This window comes from Lucilia cuprina, chromosome 5 (genome assembly GCF_022045245.1).
Source record: "Lucilia cuprina isolate Lc7/37 chromosome 5, ASM2204524v1, whole genome shotgun sequence".
Classification (NCBI taxonomy): Eukaryota; Metazoa; Arthropoda; class Insecta; order Diptera; family Calliphoridae; genus Lucilia; species Lucilia cuprina.
The window spans coordinates 36,279,649-36,295,684 of record NC_060953.1 but is presented as its reverse complement, the minus strand read 5'-3'; the positions used below and the strand labels follow the sequence as shown (position 1 = coordinate 36,295,684).

General features: G+C 32.5%; 1 protein-coding gene across 3 annotated transcripts in view; it reads left to right on the top strand.

The window, feature by feature from the left end:
* LOC111689222 (homeobox protein araucan-like) overlaps positions 1-16,036 on the top strand; it is a 44,695-nt gene that overhangs the window by 11,746 nt on the left and 16,913 nt on the right. For all 3 annotated transcript variants that reach the window (XM_046952034.1, XM_046952033.1, XM_046952032.1), the window contains exon 2: positions 9,619-10,152. In XM_046952034.1, coding sequence (XP_046807990.1) covers positions 9,619-10,152 — 534 coding nt within the window. The remainder of the gene's footprint in view (positions 1-9,618; positions 10,153-16,036) is intronic.

Genomic DNA, 16,036 nt, shown 5'->3' with positions numbered 1-16,036 from the left:
TTAAACTTATTTTTTATTATTATTTATGTGTAAGTATACCCAGCAAAAACTTGGTAATGACTTGCCATAGTAACTACTACACTATTAACATAACTTTTAATGACTTCTTCATTTCGTTCTGATTACATAGAAGTACTTTAATAATGTTTTATTGTTAATGTGTTATAAAAATACGTTTTAATTCAATGGTCTGATCCTTTATGGAGATACATATAGTTTTCTTTACACAATTTATATTGACTGATTTTTCTAATTATTTCTATGCGATTGTTTTAAGTACTTGCCTCCAATGACATCGCCGTGTAAAAGTAATGATTAAAAATGCTATTGTTTTAGCATTTTAATTTCTTATCTGGTATTGAAAGTTTTTGCTGGTTATGTAATCATTGAGTTTTTATTGGTTTAAATTTGTGTTGTTTAAACAAGTACAGTGTGTTAATTTAATATTTTATATTCTTTGATTTAACATTATGATTTTTTATTTTTGGAATTATTTTAGAAATTTATAACTCCCTTAAGACACCCAGCAGTTTTTCAAAAATTTCCAAAGGTTTAATTAATTGAAAATTTGACAAAAACTGCCGGCAACTGAAATGTCAATTGCCAATTTAGATTCTGCTTTTATGTACTAATCTTTAGGAAGTAATCTGTAGAATAAGCATTTTTTTCTTTTTTTTCAAAAATTTCCAAAGGTTTAATTAATTGAAAATTTGACAAAAACTGCCGACAATTGAAATGTCAATTGCTTTTATGTACTAATCTTTAGGAAGTAGTTATTTAACTCATTACTAGTAATCTATAGAATAAGCATTTTTTCATTTTTTGACTCTCCTAATTGCAGGGTTTTGACAGAGGGATTGTTTTATTTTTTTTGTCATTCCTCACCTTTATATTTGAGTTTTTTGTATATATTTTCTTATTATTATTTTGATTTCTTTTGTTTTGTTGTCTGCTTTTAGGGGCGTTGACTATTGTCATTATAAAAATTCGAGTGTGTGAGTTTGTATTTAGTATTTTGATTTGAGTTCATTAAATTTTTTTTCATGGCTTTTTGTTTTATTTTTTGTATTTTTTTTGCCTTCTTTTTTTTTGATTTTAAATTATTGCTTTGATTGTTGCTTCCATAAATATTGTTATTTAATATTGGTATTTTGTATAAATTTTAATTTGTTATTTATGATCAATAAGTTTATCAGTTTTATGGTTTAATCAAAAATCAATTTTGTTATTTTAATTGTATTGTTAAATTTGCTTATACTAACAATATACTTATTTGTTTAAAAAAGGCCATTTATCTGTCATTATAATAAAAATCAATGATTATGAGTTTTAGTATAAAAAATAATATAAAAATCAAAAGATTTAAAAAAACCGAAATCCAAATTGGGAGACAACAAATGGTCGAAGCTATTGTTTAAAGGAAATTTTTTGTTAACTTGATTTAAACACTTTTATATAAAGTGTAAACATTTGACATTTGCAATATTGAAATTTGTAATACCATTTGTATTGAAATAAACACATTTCCAGAAAACACAAATTGCAGGTTGTATGGTGAAAGGTGACCATTTGGTAAATGAACGTCGAAGTGCTTTACGTGTTGCCTTATCACACGGTGGTACTTTTTCAACCACTGGGTGAGTAAAAAGTAAACAACTCACCACTGCCCCATTACATGTTGCATGTTTTTACATGGATTGAGCCGGTCCATGTACAAGCACTTTGCTCAAGTACTTGAGCTATCTAATCTCTGACCATTGCTGCCCTGTTGCTTAACTTCCGAGATGTTAAAAATCACTTCCGCTTACAACCACGCAGATGGGATGTCCTCTGTTGATTTGGCAACAGCAACTAGAGACGTAACCGGTAGACCGAAGTACGAATCCATCAAATAAGCCGAGGGCTTTGTTCTTACCCACAGGGACACACTGTGGAAATTCTGATATGAACATAGTATACTCTGAACATATCTGGACAAGGAAGGAAAATTCAATGGTATTATTTGTATATGATACCTTTCATCCATCATCAGACAACCCAGCACACAACTCATTTATCCGACACATGCATAGGAGAAATATGTACGACACATTCATTATAGGTAGACGGGTGGGGTGAGGCTCGCTGTACCCCACTTTCATCCCGTACCATATACAATTAATACCAACTCATTTCCAACGCTTACACACACAGTCACTCCTCTGTGGGGTATCTGTTGTTTCGGCAACAGCACCGAACTTATCCTGAAATATTGACTTTAGCTTACATCTGTTTTTAACCGCAACTCATTCTCACGGACCAGATTACGTGGTTCTGTGGTTAGACCTCTTTTTATCTATGCAAGGACTAAGCCAGGCAATAGACTGCAAATACTCATGAATAGTCCTGGACTAGAGGTTTTGTTGTTGTTGTAACATCTCGACTGTAGGCGATAGTTCTTTCCTGGGGAAAAAAACTTTCGGTTGATGCAGCTGTCGCTGGGTTGACAATCTTTGGCCGAGTATGACTCTGGTCGTTCCGGAGTGAAGATCCAATTGTCGTTCACACGACAATGTGGTAACACCTCTGTTCCCCGGAATTGCAATAACACCAAGGTGGAGGGGTCACCAAGGTAACATGCCCCGGGGGGATCCATTTGATAAAGTACTTTTTAATTTCCCTAGATAATAATTACCCAGCGGTTTGACAAAGAGCCAATGCATGGAATATTGGCATTGATTTCCATTAAAGCCGAAAAACCTACTAGGCTCTATTTTATCTTTTGTCACAGATGTACTCTTTGTAAACGAGGATAAAGCCAATCATCACTTTATTGTCCCCTTTGTAAACGAGAGATTGGACACTTAAAAAACAAACTTAAGCTTTTTGACGTCTCTTCGTAATCTATGGGGTGATGATTGACTTTCTCGTAGGACAAACACATGTAACCTGAACGCAATATGGACAATAAATGGTAGATTAAATTGATAGTTTTTAACTCTCCTAACGAACTGCTGGGTAATACTTAACTCGTCATTTTGTTTGTTAAAAGTTCAAAATTTTATTAACTTGTACTATCGGTGAGAAAAATCATTTACTCACACACATACTTATAAAATTTTAATAGTATTTTAATTAAACATTTTATTTTTATATATATAATACATTCTTAAACACACATTAAACCTAAACTAATTGGCGTAAAAATAACAATTTAAAATGTATAAACAACATTTTCATACATAATTTTATGGCCTTAAAAACCTCAACACTACATGTTTGTTGTTTTTTATTTTTTTATTTTATTTTACAAGACAATAGTTGAAATGCTTCTTGCAACAGCATCTTTATTAGAGCAACAACAATAGCAAAGTGACGGACAGACGGACGGACAGCCATACATATAAAAACACACACAAGTCAAACTGACTGACTTACTAAACTAAACAGCAGACATTTTAACAAAAACTTTAAACTCATAATAAAAAAACTTAATTAATACAAAATTAATTGCTTTGGAAAACTATATAAATAATATGTGTTTATTGCTATGAAAAACGAGATGAAAACAGTTACAAAAAAATTACAAAATAATCTAATAGTTAGGCAGAGAGGATTACAATACCCAAAGCAATAACAAGATATTGCAGAATACAGAAATAATAATAAATTAATTTTATATAAAAATAAAAGCACTTACACAATATACCTGCAAGCTTTTTAAGATTCAAGACTAAATAAAAAATGAAGTACTACTGTACTGCAAATAAGAAACCGTATAATTTCAATGTTAACTTCTTTATTCATTTATACATAAGTATGTATGATGACGAGTACATAATATGTAGCTTTGCTGTTAAGTGTGTATTATCAGATTGTACTTAGTTACCCAGTAGTTTTTCGAGGAAATTATGTATTCATTTTAAACATTCATTTTCTCAAGTCGCTAACTACTGTTTTGACAGCCTTGGAATTTCCTTTAAAGAATTTTGTCAAATTTGCAATGAGGAAAGGATTTTCCGCCTTTTCTATGAATTTTCCAACCTAGCTGTCAATCAAACTTCGTTAAATTATATAAATCCACAATAAACAGACCTATTGAAATGTTTGACAGCTACAGGCTAACATTTACAGGCGTATTCTGAATAATAAACTCCCTGGGAGTTTCCTTTCTCTTCTATAAATAAAGCACGCAAAAGGGAACAAACTCACTATTTCATAATTGACCTGATTGATTCTAGAATATAATGGACTTGAAGTGTGGACTTAGCAAACCGAAATCCTGACGACTCAATTGACAATATACGCGCAGTACAATACCAACTTATTCAACCAAAAGTGTTATCTTAACTTTATGTATTTTATTAAATTCTTTATAGTGCGAAGTGGTTATTTAATCTATTGGAAGTAATCTATTTCAGAGCTGGAAATGTGTATGTGTAAATTGAATACCTTCTCTGATCCTATTATAATAAAAAACAAGAAACGAGTTGTGGACACTAACCCTGAACTGCGGGGTATATTTAAAAAATACAAACTCCAATACACTTGTATATACAATATGTATCTTTTAGGAAATCTGTAAATTGTATTAATAACACTCTGTGCCGTTATAATAAAGTTACACGCATGACTAGTTTGAATACAATGCGTTCCTTACGACTAGTGAGTTTTCCCTTCAAATAGTTACACTTCACACTGGGCAGTGTTTAACGAAAGGATTAAATTGGATTAGAATAAATATGGTGCAAACAGAGAATGTGGAGAGGACATTGAAACTTTGGAGCATTTTCTTTGTCTCTGTTAGATATTTGTCGAATTTAGATTCAAGTATTTTGGAAGTGATGTATTCCGGAAATAATATTCCTGACTAACACTTATTGCAAGATTCTTTAGAATTACGTCCAGGAAACTGAGTTTCTAAACATTGAATAATTATACATTCAGTGAACATTTTTTCATGAAAAGGAGCGCACAGTAGGCCCGATAGTAACCTAGGTGCATTTCTTCGGATTATATATAGTATATCAACCTAACATATCCCTTAATATCGCCCTAAAGGACTTTTGACTCTTGGCGAAAAGATTGTAGTCGGCAAAAAAAGGACACAAGTATACTTAATTTAAAGTGAAGGGATCTATATAAAACTGAATTCGGGCGAATAAAGAGAAAGTGGAGAGAACATTGAAACCAGGGAAAACTTTCTTTGTCATTGGCAGGCATTCGTCGAAAGAAGATTTAAATATCTTGAGAGCGATATTTTCCCAATTAACATCATTCACGAACACTAATTGGAAAACTCTTAGAAATTGATCATTAATCCCCAATTACTAAATAGGTTTCAAAGTACTCAGAAATTTTAGTTTTCTGTCTTCAGATTTCAGGGTTTTCGGGAAACAAACATGTTTACATAGAATAAAGATTACAAATTTCATATTGCATTGTACCTATGGCTTCCTGATAGATCGTACATCTGGCAATTTATCAATATATTATAGAACATAAAGTTGATCCAGTCAAAGACGTTGGTCTAAGAATTGCATTGAAGAAATAACAGCAAATTCGATAGTTTTAGTTTTAATGCAATGACTGCTATCTAGTACCAAAGATTGGAAGTCATTATAAGATTTTAATATATATCAGACATTAATTTGTTTCAAAACTTTTTAGCCTTTAAAGTTTTCCTTATTCAAAGTTTACACAGTGTATATCAAAAAAAAAAAAAAAAAAAAAAGAATAATGAAGAAACAAATCGGATGATTTTTCTCATTTTGCAGACAGACAACCAGTAGCTTTATGATCTACAAGTTTAAAGCAAGTCAAATGCAGAAGCTTTAAACGCCTTAAGGTTTTTCTGTATATATACATACTTTTTTTCTCTTACCCGACATTGTTTAAATTTGTAAATGCGTTGTTTATAATAAAAAAATTATATTTAATAAATAAAAAACAACTTGCTTTCAAGACCTGCAATTAGACGCCATTGAGAAATTGAAATGAAAAAAATGCGTATGTAAAAAAGAATTCAAGGAAAAAATCAAAAGGTTTTCATATATGTATGTACCTTATGTATGTTATATAGATCCAAATATGTAACCAATCAGTAAGGTATATAAACAGAGGTGGGTATTTAAAGGTGCTGAAATGTACCATCTTAAAGTCGAAGATGTTCCAGATATAATTAAGGCTTTGCATAAGGCGTCGGCAGAAAGTTATACATGATTTGATTTGTTTGCAAGTCTTAACTTACGTCCGAAAACAAGAGGGTTTATAAGAAGCCTTATTAGTCAACTCCTTTTTAATCTAGACCAACTTAGAAAGTGCTTTATCTTTACAGCTAGAGCTTTGTTATCTCTCTGCTCTAAGCTAGTCCGAGTCTAAAAATGTCTACCTAGAGAGCGATTTATCGTCACAGCTAGAGCTTTCTCATTCTTAAATGAAACTTTGTCAGAGCTTAATCATTTCAAATAGAGCTTTATAAACCGGATGTTTTTGAAAGAAATAAAACTTTTGCAAATAGTACGATTTATAGTGGAAACTATATTTAAATAATATTTCACATCTCTGTTTCTTTTGTCATATTATCTCCATAATTAATATGCATAAAAATAGCTTTAAAATATAACGAACAGACGTTAACGCCTTAAGTTTAGCAATCATATCTGAAACTCTCTAGATAATTTACGCAAGATTGTGGCAACTTGAAAATATTTAGGCCAACAATATCGAAAACAATATTAAAAACATGTTTATTGAAAAGCTACCGAAAATAAAGAAATGGCTGCAAGGTATTTGATCTCATCGTACCTAAAGAAGAAGAAATAAACACACACACATACACACCAACATAATAAAGAAGCACTTTGCTACAAAAATATTCTTATTCTTGCATAAAATTGCAATAAAATACGTTACACAAGAAGATAATGGCTGAAAAAAGATAATTTTCCAAAAATTAAAAAAAATCAACTTCTTACAGTTTTTCTTTTGCTTAAAACCTATAATTAAGATAATTTCTTTCATTTATGCACATTTTGGCAAAATAAAAAGCAGAACATCAAAACCAAAAAAACTCCATTCATTGATCCAAAGCTGTCGATTGTTAAATTTTGGGTTGAAAAAGGCGCAAAGGCGTGTTAACGTTTCCTTTGCATTCAAACAAATTGCTTTTAATATTTCTATCTTGAAAACATTTTCAAGTGATGTTGTGCGCGACTGAGAAGTGATGATATGATGTGTCGTGTCTTTAAAACACAACAAAATATTATAAAGAGCTGCTGTTTTTTTTTTTCTTATTTTTTTGTAGGCAAACTCACCTTCTTTTATGTAATTAGTGGGTTTCCCTTAACTTTACTAAGAATATTTTTTTTCTATGCTTAAGGCTTAATTAGTCTGCTTTGCTTTATACAAAAAAAAATCGAAAAGAAAACATCTAAACGTTTTAGTTCAAACTCTGTCTGTTGAAATAATTACTGTTCTATACACATTTTGAACAATGTGTTTGTTGTTGCCTTCTTCTTTTTTTAGTTTTTTTTATAAAAATAAAATATAAAATTATGATAATTATCTTTAACTGTTGCAAGAAATATTTATAAATTATTATAATAAAATAAAAATAAAAAAATTTACAGTATCATGGTAGTTATTTTTAAAAAAGCTCTAGTTCATTCTTAAAAAAACATGGAACAGATGGTTAGAAAAAGAAAAAGCCAGTATTCTTTATAGCAAACTTGCTTGTCTAGACAAGACTGTTTTCTATAGGAAAACTTGCTTGTCTAGACAAGACTGTTTTCTATAGGAAAACTTGCTTGTCTAGACAAGACTGTTTTCTATAGGAAAACTTGCTTGTCTAGACAAGACTGTTTTCTATAGGAAAACTTGCTTGTCTAGACAAGACTGTTTTCTATTGGAAAACTTGCTTGTCTAGACAAGACTGTTTTCTATAGGAAAACTTGCTGGTCTAGACAAGACTGTTTTCTATAGGAAAACTTGCTTGTCTAGACAAGATTGTTTTCTATAGGAAAACTTGCTTGTCTAGACAAGACTGTTTTCTATAGGAAAACTTGCTTGTCTAGACAAGACTGTTTTCTCTAGGAAAACTTGCTTGTCTAGACAAGACTGTTTTCTATAGGAAAACTTGCTTGTCTAGACAAGTCTGTACTCTATAGGAAAACTTGCTTGTCTAGACAAGACTGTTTTCTATAGGAAAACTTGCTTGTCTAGACAAGACTGTTTTTTATAGGAAAACTTGCTTGTCTAGACAAGACTGTTTTTTATAGGAAAACTTGCTTGTCTAGACAAGACTGTTTTCTATTGGAAAACTTGCTTGTCTAGACAAGACTGTTTTCTATTGGAAAACTTGCTTGTCTAGACAAGACTGTTTTCTATTGGAAAACTTGCTTGTCTAGACAAGTCTGTTTTCTATAGGAAAACTTTCTTATCTAGACAAGTCTGTTTTCTATAGGAAAACTTTCTTGTCTAGACAAGTCTGTTTTCTATAGGAAAACTTGCTTGTCTAGACAAGTCTGTTTTCTATAGGAAAACTTGCTTGTCTAGACAAGTCTGTTTTCTATAGGAAAACTTGCTTGTCTAGACAAGTCTGTTTTCTATAAAAAGTTGTTTGTCTTGCATGCTGGGTTTCTATAGAAAAGTTTCTTCTCTAGCAAGCTGGGTTTCTATAAAAAACTTGATTTCAATAGAAAAGTTGCTTTTCGAAAAATCTAGGTTTCTATAGAAATGTTTGTTGTTTAGCATGTTTCTTGTGCTCTTATAAAAAAGTTGCTTTTCTAGACTGTTTCCTTACTAATTTCAAATTATTAAAATTTGGAATTAAACTTCAATTTATTAAATCCCTTATTATCTTATCCAAAGACGACTTTGATAAATTATTAACACATAATATTTAAAATAAATGCAAAATAAATAGATACAAACAACCTAAGTCCATCTAAATCAAATACTCGTTACGATAAAAATCTTTAAATTAATTAAGTTAAATTTATTTATTACGTAAATTATAATTCTTAAAATAATTTATTTATTTATAATCATTATCGGCAGAGTTTGATTTCTTTTTTAGCCTTTTGTATTAATTATCAATTTTTTATAGACTCCACTTATGAATATACACGAGTAACCTAACATCTAACTGAACAATTGATCCAACATTTATCACGATTCGGTAGCTTTATTTTGTGTGAAATATTTGAGTTCGATAAACATCATTTAGATTTCTTTTGTTAAGTGTCACTGAATCTTTTAAAAATATCTCGATTATTTACATTTACACCAAATATCGATCGTATACGATCGATTGATGGTTTTAATTATTTATCTATAGATTTGATTTGTGGTCCATTTATTAACAATGGCTTAGTTTAAAATATATGTTTTTGTGTATAATAGTGATAAAATTCATTTATAATCATGAATTTGAATAAATAATTTAAATGAATTTTGTATCGTGTTGTTAAATGTCAACAGAAATTGTAAGAAAACTAGATAAAAGTTATTACGAATAATAAATACTTAACTGTTGTTATCTGGTTTTTATTTTAAATTTATGATAGCAAACAGTAAAATTTTAATGAATTTTTAATTAACTCGTTTTGTAATGTTATTCTTATGGCTTTTTTACAGTTACTATCTACAAATCCTACACAGTCACCTCAGACGGGAGACACACCTACGGGCCAATCATCAATGACCAGCCCAAATGCTCCTGCACATAGTCCTGGTCAAGAATGTCGTGCTACCACCGCCACTGTGCCCGGTTCTGGCAATGCCAGTAGTGGTAATGCTGTTAATTCTGCTGCCGAGGTTTCAACAGGTGCTCTTAGTCCCGATGCTTTGTCACAGCATTCTAATAATGTAACAGCCTCCAATAATCCCTCTGCCAATACCAACATGGAAAACACACCATTAGGTTCTAACAGTGGAGGTTCGGCGGGTGGTTCAGGGTCCTGTTGTGAAAATGGACGACCCATAATGACAGATCCTGTATCCGGACAAACTGTTTGTTCCTGCCAATATGATTCTGCACGTTTGGCCTTATCCAGCTATTCACGTTTACCCGCCGCCAGTGTTGGCGTCTATGGCACACCTTACCCCTCCACCGATCAAAATCCCTACCAAAGTATTGGTGTAGATAGTTCAGCATTCTATTCGCCTTTGGTAAGTTATACTACAAGCCAAACCATTCACAAAGAAATAAATTTACAGGAATTTTGTTAACAAAATATGGTTGAAGTCCTTTAGCATTAAAATTAAGCAAAAATAAGCTCTTTGAAGTTAAAACATGACTACTGACCATCAGCACTATAACAACAGGGGAAAAAACCTTAAACAGGAAAAGGAAATTTATATGACAACTATGGCAAAGATGCATATGCCTGCATCTGTGTTTTAGTTAATAAGTAGAAAAGTTTGTATGTGTATTTTCTGGTGCGGCATTTGAGTGGCATGGTAATTTATATGGTTGGTTATTGTGGTGTCTAGGTCTTGTTTATCGTCGTTGCTCTTGTACTGCACATTTTTATAGTCTGTTCTAATGAAATTTTTTGAAATAGAAAAAAAAGACAAAAAACACATAATAACAGAAAACTACAAAAGGTCGTCGCTAGTTTGCCATTAGGCTTTTACTCTCCTCTAGCGTTCGTTGTTCATCAAATGGTCGACAACATGCAAACTTGTTTATGCATGTGTTTAACAACTAAAACTGCGACAATAAACAAAAAAAGATATAAACGACAACAACGAAAAGTAGCAGTAGTAGTACTAAACGTCATACAGTAATGGCGCGTGCTATTGGAATAGATAATAAAATATTCCGTATCACTTGGCTTTTATGTTTTTTTGCAATTTGAAGAACCTTACTCATAAGAAGGAAACTTACTCATGATTGTGTTTTGGCTTGACTGTGTTTTGGCTTGACCGCGGCATTAGATGAGATTGAAAACTGGATCTAATCTGTATACAAATACAATATGTAATCAATCCTTGCTCATAAAGTTGAAACTGGTTGGTAGATTGGTTTGTGTGGCAGCTCCCAGAATACATCTCATGATAGTGTTTTGACTTGACCTCTTGTACATGAGATCGGAAATCTAGATCTAATAGATATATGAATACGATATGTAATCGATATAACCCGACTCATAATTTTGTTGTTGTAACATCAAGAAGATCGAAAAACTAAATCTAGTGAGAGTACTGCATAGCAGACAAACTCTGATCGCCAGTTCGTTGTTGTATAATCTATAGTTAATTAGTTTGAAAGGATGATGTATATACATCAAATCTGAAGAAATACACCTAGGCCTCTATGGGGCCTGTTGTGCGCTCCTTAACCTGTGTCTCAGGTGGGAATCGAACTCACCACCTCCGGTCTACCAGACTAAAACACTAACCACTAACCTACTTCCTGTATAAACCCTGCAGTTTGGTCGGACAGTCCCAAACTACGTCTTAAACCAACCACTAGGGATTACCTCCAGGTGACTACCTATTTTAACATGTGCTTCTACCAGAAAGTCAATCGTCACCCTATAGATTAAAGCGACCGCACTCTCGCTTACAATACTAATGTGCCTATTATCTTCACTACAAAGAGTAAATCAGTGGCGAAATACGAATAAAAAAACCAAATAGGTGGCTGGACGTTAGTGGAGATCACTGTCTTTTTCGGATGCATTGACTCTTTATCAAATTACTGGGAAGTGTCGGAAGATTTAAGGTATTTCGCTAGACTTCTGAAAAAGATCTTAACGTTCTTGATCCCCAATAATTTAAGGTATTTCCCTAGACTGCTGAAAAAGATCCCAACCTTCTTGATCCCCAATGTATTATGTGTTGGCCTATTTGATATTTTTATTTATCATAGAACCATACAGTTGCTGTATGGATCAAAAGAGCTAGATCTGTATTAGTCGAGTTTACGCTTGATCTATTTTTCACTTTAACGATGGAGTGCTTCACTTAAATTTGAGCAATTGTGATCACTGTTTATAGCAACATCATCTACTGGCGGTGAACAGATGATGATGCGCTATAAAGCCAAGAAGTAATTAAATTTCGAGTAAAGATACAGTTTAATTTGATCGTTGCTCATTTAGAAGGCATTGATCAATTGTTTACATCAACATAAGGTAAACATCTCACAACATAGATCATTGATCTACGTTTTCAAAACAATAATAGTAGAGATAACAAACGATATGTTCGACCCAAGTTTGTTGTTCTCTTAAAGGATAACCCAGAAAACATATAAAATAAATAATTGAAGAAACAACTTACAATATAGATTAATGATCGGTGTTTTAAAATGATTATATTATTTTCATTGATCTGTCAATGATCCTTTAATGATTAGATAAAAAAATTATTTTTTTTTCAATAACGTGAATCTGGAGTTTATACGTTTAATGAAGCCAAATGTTTATCGATCTCTCTCAATATCCTGGTATTGAGCAACGAAATGCGATCAAGTTTCTATGTAGAGCCTTCGAGCAGAACAATCATTGATTACGATAAATATATTTGAGTAGTCTGTGTTTTATGTTGTTGGTATAAGTCCTCTACGAGAGCTTGTGTTTAGATTTTAGAACAAACTGAAATTAACGATTTTGAAGATCATCTTCCAATATGTAGCCGTTAATTGATCTCAGAGAGAGTTGAATTGCAATGTACAATTGCACAAAGATTTAGAATTTGTTAAAGCTTGATATTGAGAACATCATTTTCTCATAAGAAAAAACTTTCGATCAAGATTGTGGATCAAAACAATTATAGATCAGCCATAGGATTTTAAAACCTTATCTTAAATCTTGATTATGTGCGTAACATTTCAATAGAACTAACAGCAATCAACGGCTTCACAAAGATTTCGAAGTCAAAGAAATAAAAAAACTTGCGATCGAATTTTCTGTGTAGAACCATAGATCGTCTGTAGATATTAAACTATATGTAATCTCGATTATGTGCTTGCCATTTAAAACAAACTGCGAAGTTTTAAAAGTCACAAATCAATGTTATAGAGAGGATCAATCTCTTTTAAAAAACTTGCAATCAAATTTCTGTGTAGAACCATCGATCGTCAGTGATGACGCTAAAGATTTAGCAGTCATCTACGTTGGTTTAAATTTGCCATGAGAGCTTAATATTTTGACAAGATCATTGGATTATACTTAAGAGGTTGCCATGAGCAGAGTGAAACTTTTCAGAAATGTTAACAAGATCCATGGTGTTATAACCAAGAAAAAATTATAAACGGAGTGGAAAGAAATTTCAAATTCTTAACTATATTTAATAAAATCAAACTCAGTAAAGGAATTTAATTGAAGATCACCTATTTAAAGATTAGAAGTAACCAAAAATCTAAACACACGATCAGATTTGAGTTAGTTCTTAAAGAGTCTATTCTCTTTTTAAAAACAATTATGGACAAATCACGAAAAATCTTAAACTGAATTCTTTAAGAATTCTAACATCTAGCCCCCAGAACGTGGTCAAACTCTTCTACCATTTACTACAGTATAATTTATAAATTTTGTAAAATAATGTCTGTTTTCTATGTGTTGTTGTTGGTTGCAGTTTGTTGATGTTGTTGTTGTTGCTGCTGTTTTTGGTTGGTTGGTGGCTGGTAGGCTAGAAACAAACAAGAAAACTTATTGCATATTCTGAATAACAGCAACAAAAAAATTTAAAGGTTAAGAAAAATAGAAATAAAAGAAAAGCTTAGACCAACTGAATTTAAACAAAAAATGGTAATAAAATAGTTTTAAGTTAAAATTTCAAAGCAGCATTAAGCTTATTAGTTTTATTTTATTTTAATTTAATTGCTTTTGTTGTTGTTTCAGTTTTCGTCATTTCATTTTATTTTATTACGAGGCAACCATTAATTTGCATGTCAACATTATTTTTTAGCAAATCGAATCATTATTATGGCTGGTTGCAGCTCACTCAAAACTCACTCATACAAAAAATGTTTGCATGTACATACATATGTATGTATGTACATATATCCATCTGTATGTTAGTACGCCTATTGGTTTCATCTGTAGCTATATTTTTTTTTATATATTTTTCTGTCTGTCTGTCCATTTGACTGCCTTTCTATGTGTCTGCTAATGCCGATGGCTGTCTTGTTTTCATCATCAAATGAAATTTGATATTTTTGTCGTTTCGTTTTTTTTTTAGCTTTTTTCTTAGTTTTGTTTATGGTTTTGTGTTTAAGCCCAAGCTAAAGGAAAGAGAGGCAAAAAAGAAAAAAAAAACAGTAATGGTTGCCCTTGTTTTAAATACCTTTAGTTGAACTTGTTTAAATAATTTACATACAAATACGGATTATAAAATTAAATTTCTATAATGGTTATTCTTAAAAATAAATTAGCCATTCTTTTCTTGCACACATTAGATGTGTTGTTGTTGCTGTTTAGATTTTAATATTTTTATAGAGAAAAATTGCACAATTAAGAACAAAGAATTTTAAACGTTTTTAATAAAGCAGAAGCTGAGTATTTTGTGGGGGTATAGGGGAGAGCTAACACAAACTTATATTCAATACTAATTTTTCGGAAGTGATCTCTGTTTTCTAGTATACACCGAGGAAGTGCTATCAAGTCCCAGTCGGTAGAAGTTGAGCAGAGATTACGATAAAGGTTTTGACATTTTTTTCAACATTCTTTTACGATAGTTTAATATTTTGATGGTTTTGTGAATAGCTAAAGCTGTTGCTTCAGTTCTACTAGAACCTCGACTCAGGATCTAATCAGACAAGCTTCTTCCTAGCTGGTGCTACGAGAACCCGAAAGCATGCACGTTGTTGTAGTAGCGACATGAAGAGCAGATTGTCGTGGAAACGAAATGTGAAACGAAACATGTTGGTTGCAATCTAAACCGGGGGAACAGAATGTTGTTCAAAGGTTTTATATGTTATAATACAAAGTATTTAGGAATTCTAGAAAGCCTTTATCAGGCACCAAGAGAACCAGTAGGTCGGCATGGCAGTAGTGGCTATTAGTGAGGTTCCTTCGGGATCCACGTAGTGGCTGTGGTTTAAACCCAAATTCGCGGGAAGAGTAAGTGGCGGTTAAAAGACTGATGCATGATAATAGTCAATATTTGGGGATAAGTTCGGTGCTGTTGCTGAAAATCAACAGATACCCCACAGAGGAGTGACTGTGGGACTAAGCGTTGGAAATGGGTTGGAGTCAATTGTATATGATACGGAATGAATGTAGAGGTATGCAGGCCTTACCCCACCCGTATACCTAAATGAGTGTGTCGTATGTTTTTCTCTATGAATGTGTCGAATAAATGAGATGTGTGCTGGGTTGAATGATGATGGATGAAAGGTATCATATACAAGTGATAGCAATTAATTTTCCTTCCTTGTCCAGATATGTTCAGAGTATACTCTGTTCATATCAGGCTTACCACAGCGTGTCACTGTGAGTAAGAACGATGTCTACGGCTTATTGATGGATCGTGCTTCGGTTCACCGGTTACGTCTCTAGGTGCTGTTGCCGAATCAACAGAGCCATAGTAGTGTGGTTGTCTTTCAACGTGACTACTTTGGCAAGAGATTATATAGCTCGAGTACTCCAGCAAAGTACTTGCGCATGGACCGGCCATAGCCAATGTGCAAAAATTGCCACCTGAGTCTTCATTGAAGACAAAGGGGCGATGGTAGACCGTTCTCAAGTGCGCATGGACCGGCCAATGTGCAAAAATTGCCAACTGAGTCTTCATTGAAGACAAAGGGGCGATGGTAGACCGTTCTCAAGTCTACCCTGTGGATGAAAAAGACCACCGTGAGATAACGCCGACGCGGCAGGTGCTCACGTTAAAACTCTCGACAGTCTGTCATCTCAATACTTGATATATTAGTGATGTGTTACGCAAAAGTTTGCTTGAGATTTCATGGCGAATTCCTTTGAAAAAAGGTGCACGGAGAGAAAATCCGCTATCAGAAGTGAGCTTACCACGTTTGTTAACATTTTAACAACGTATGTGTACACATTTTAAACATTGTAAGTCATCAACCACCGTTGTTATT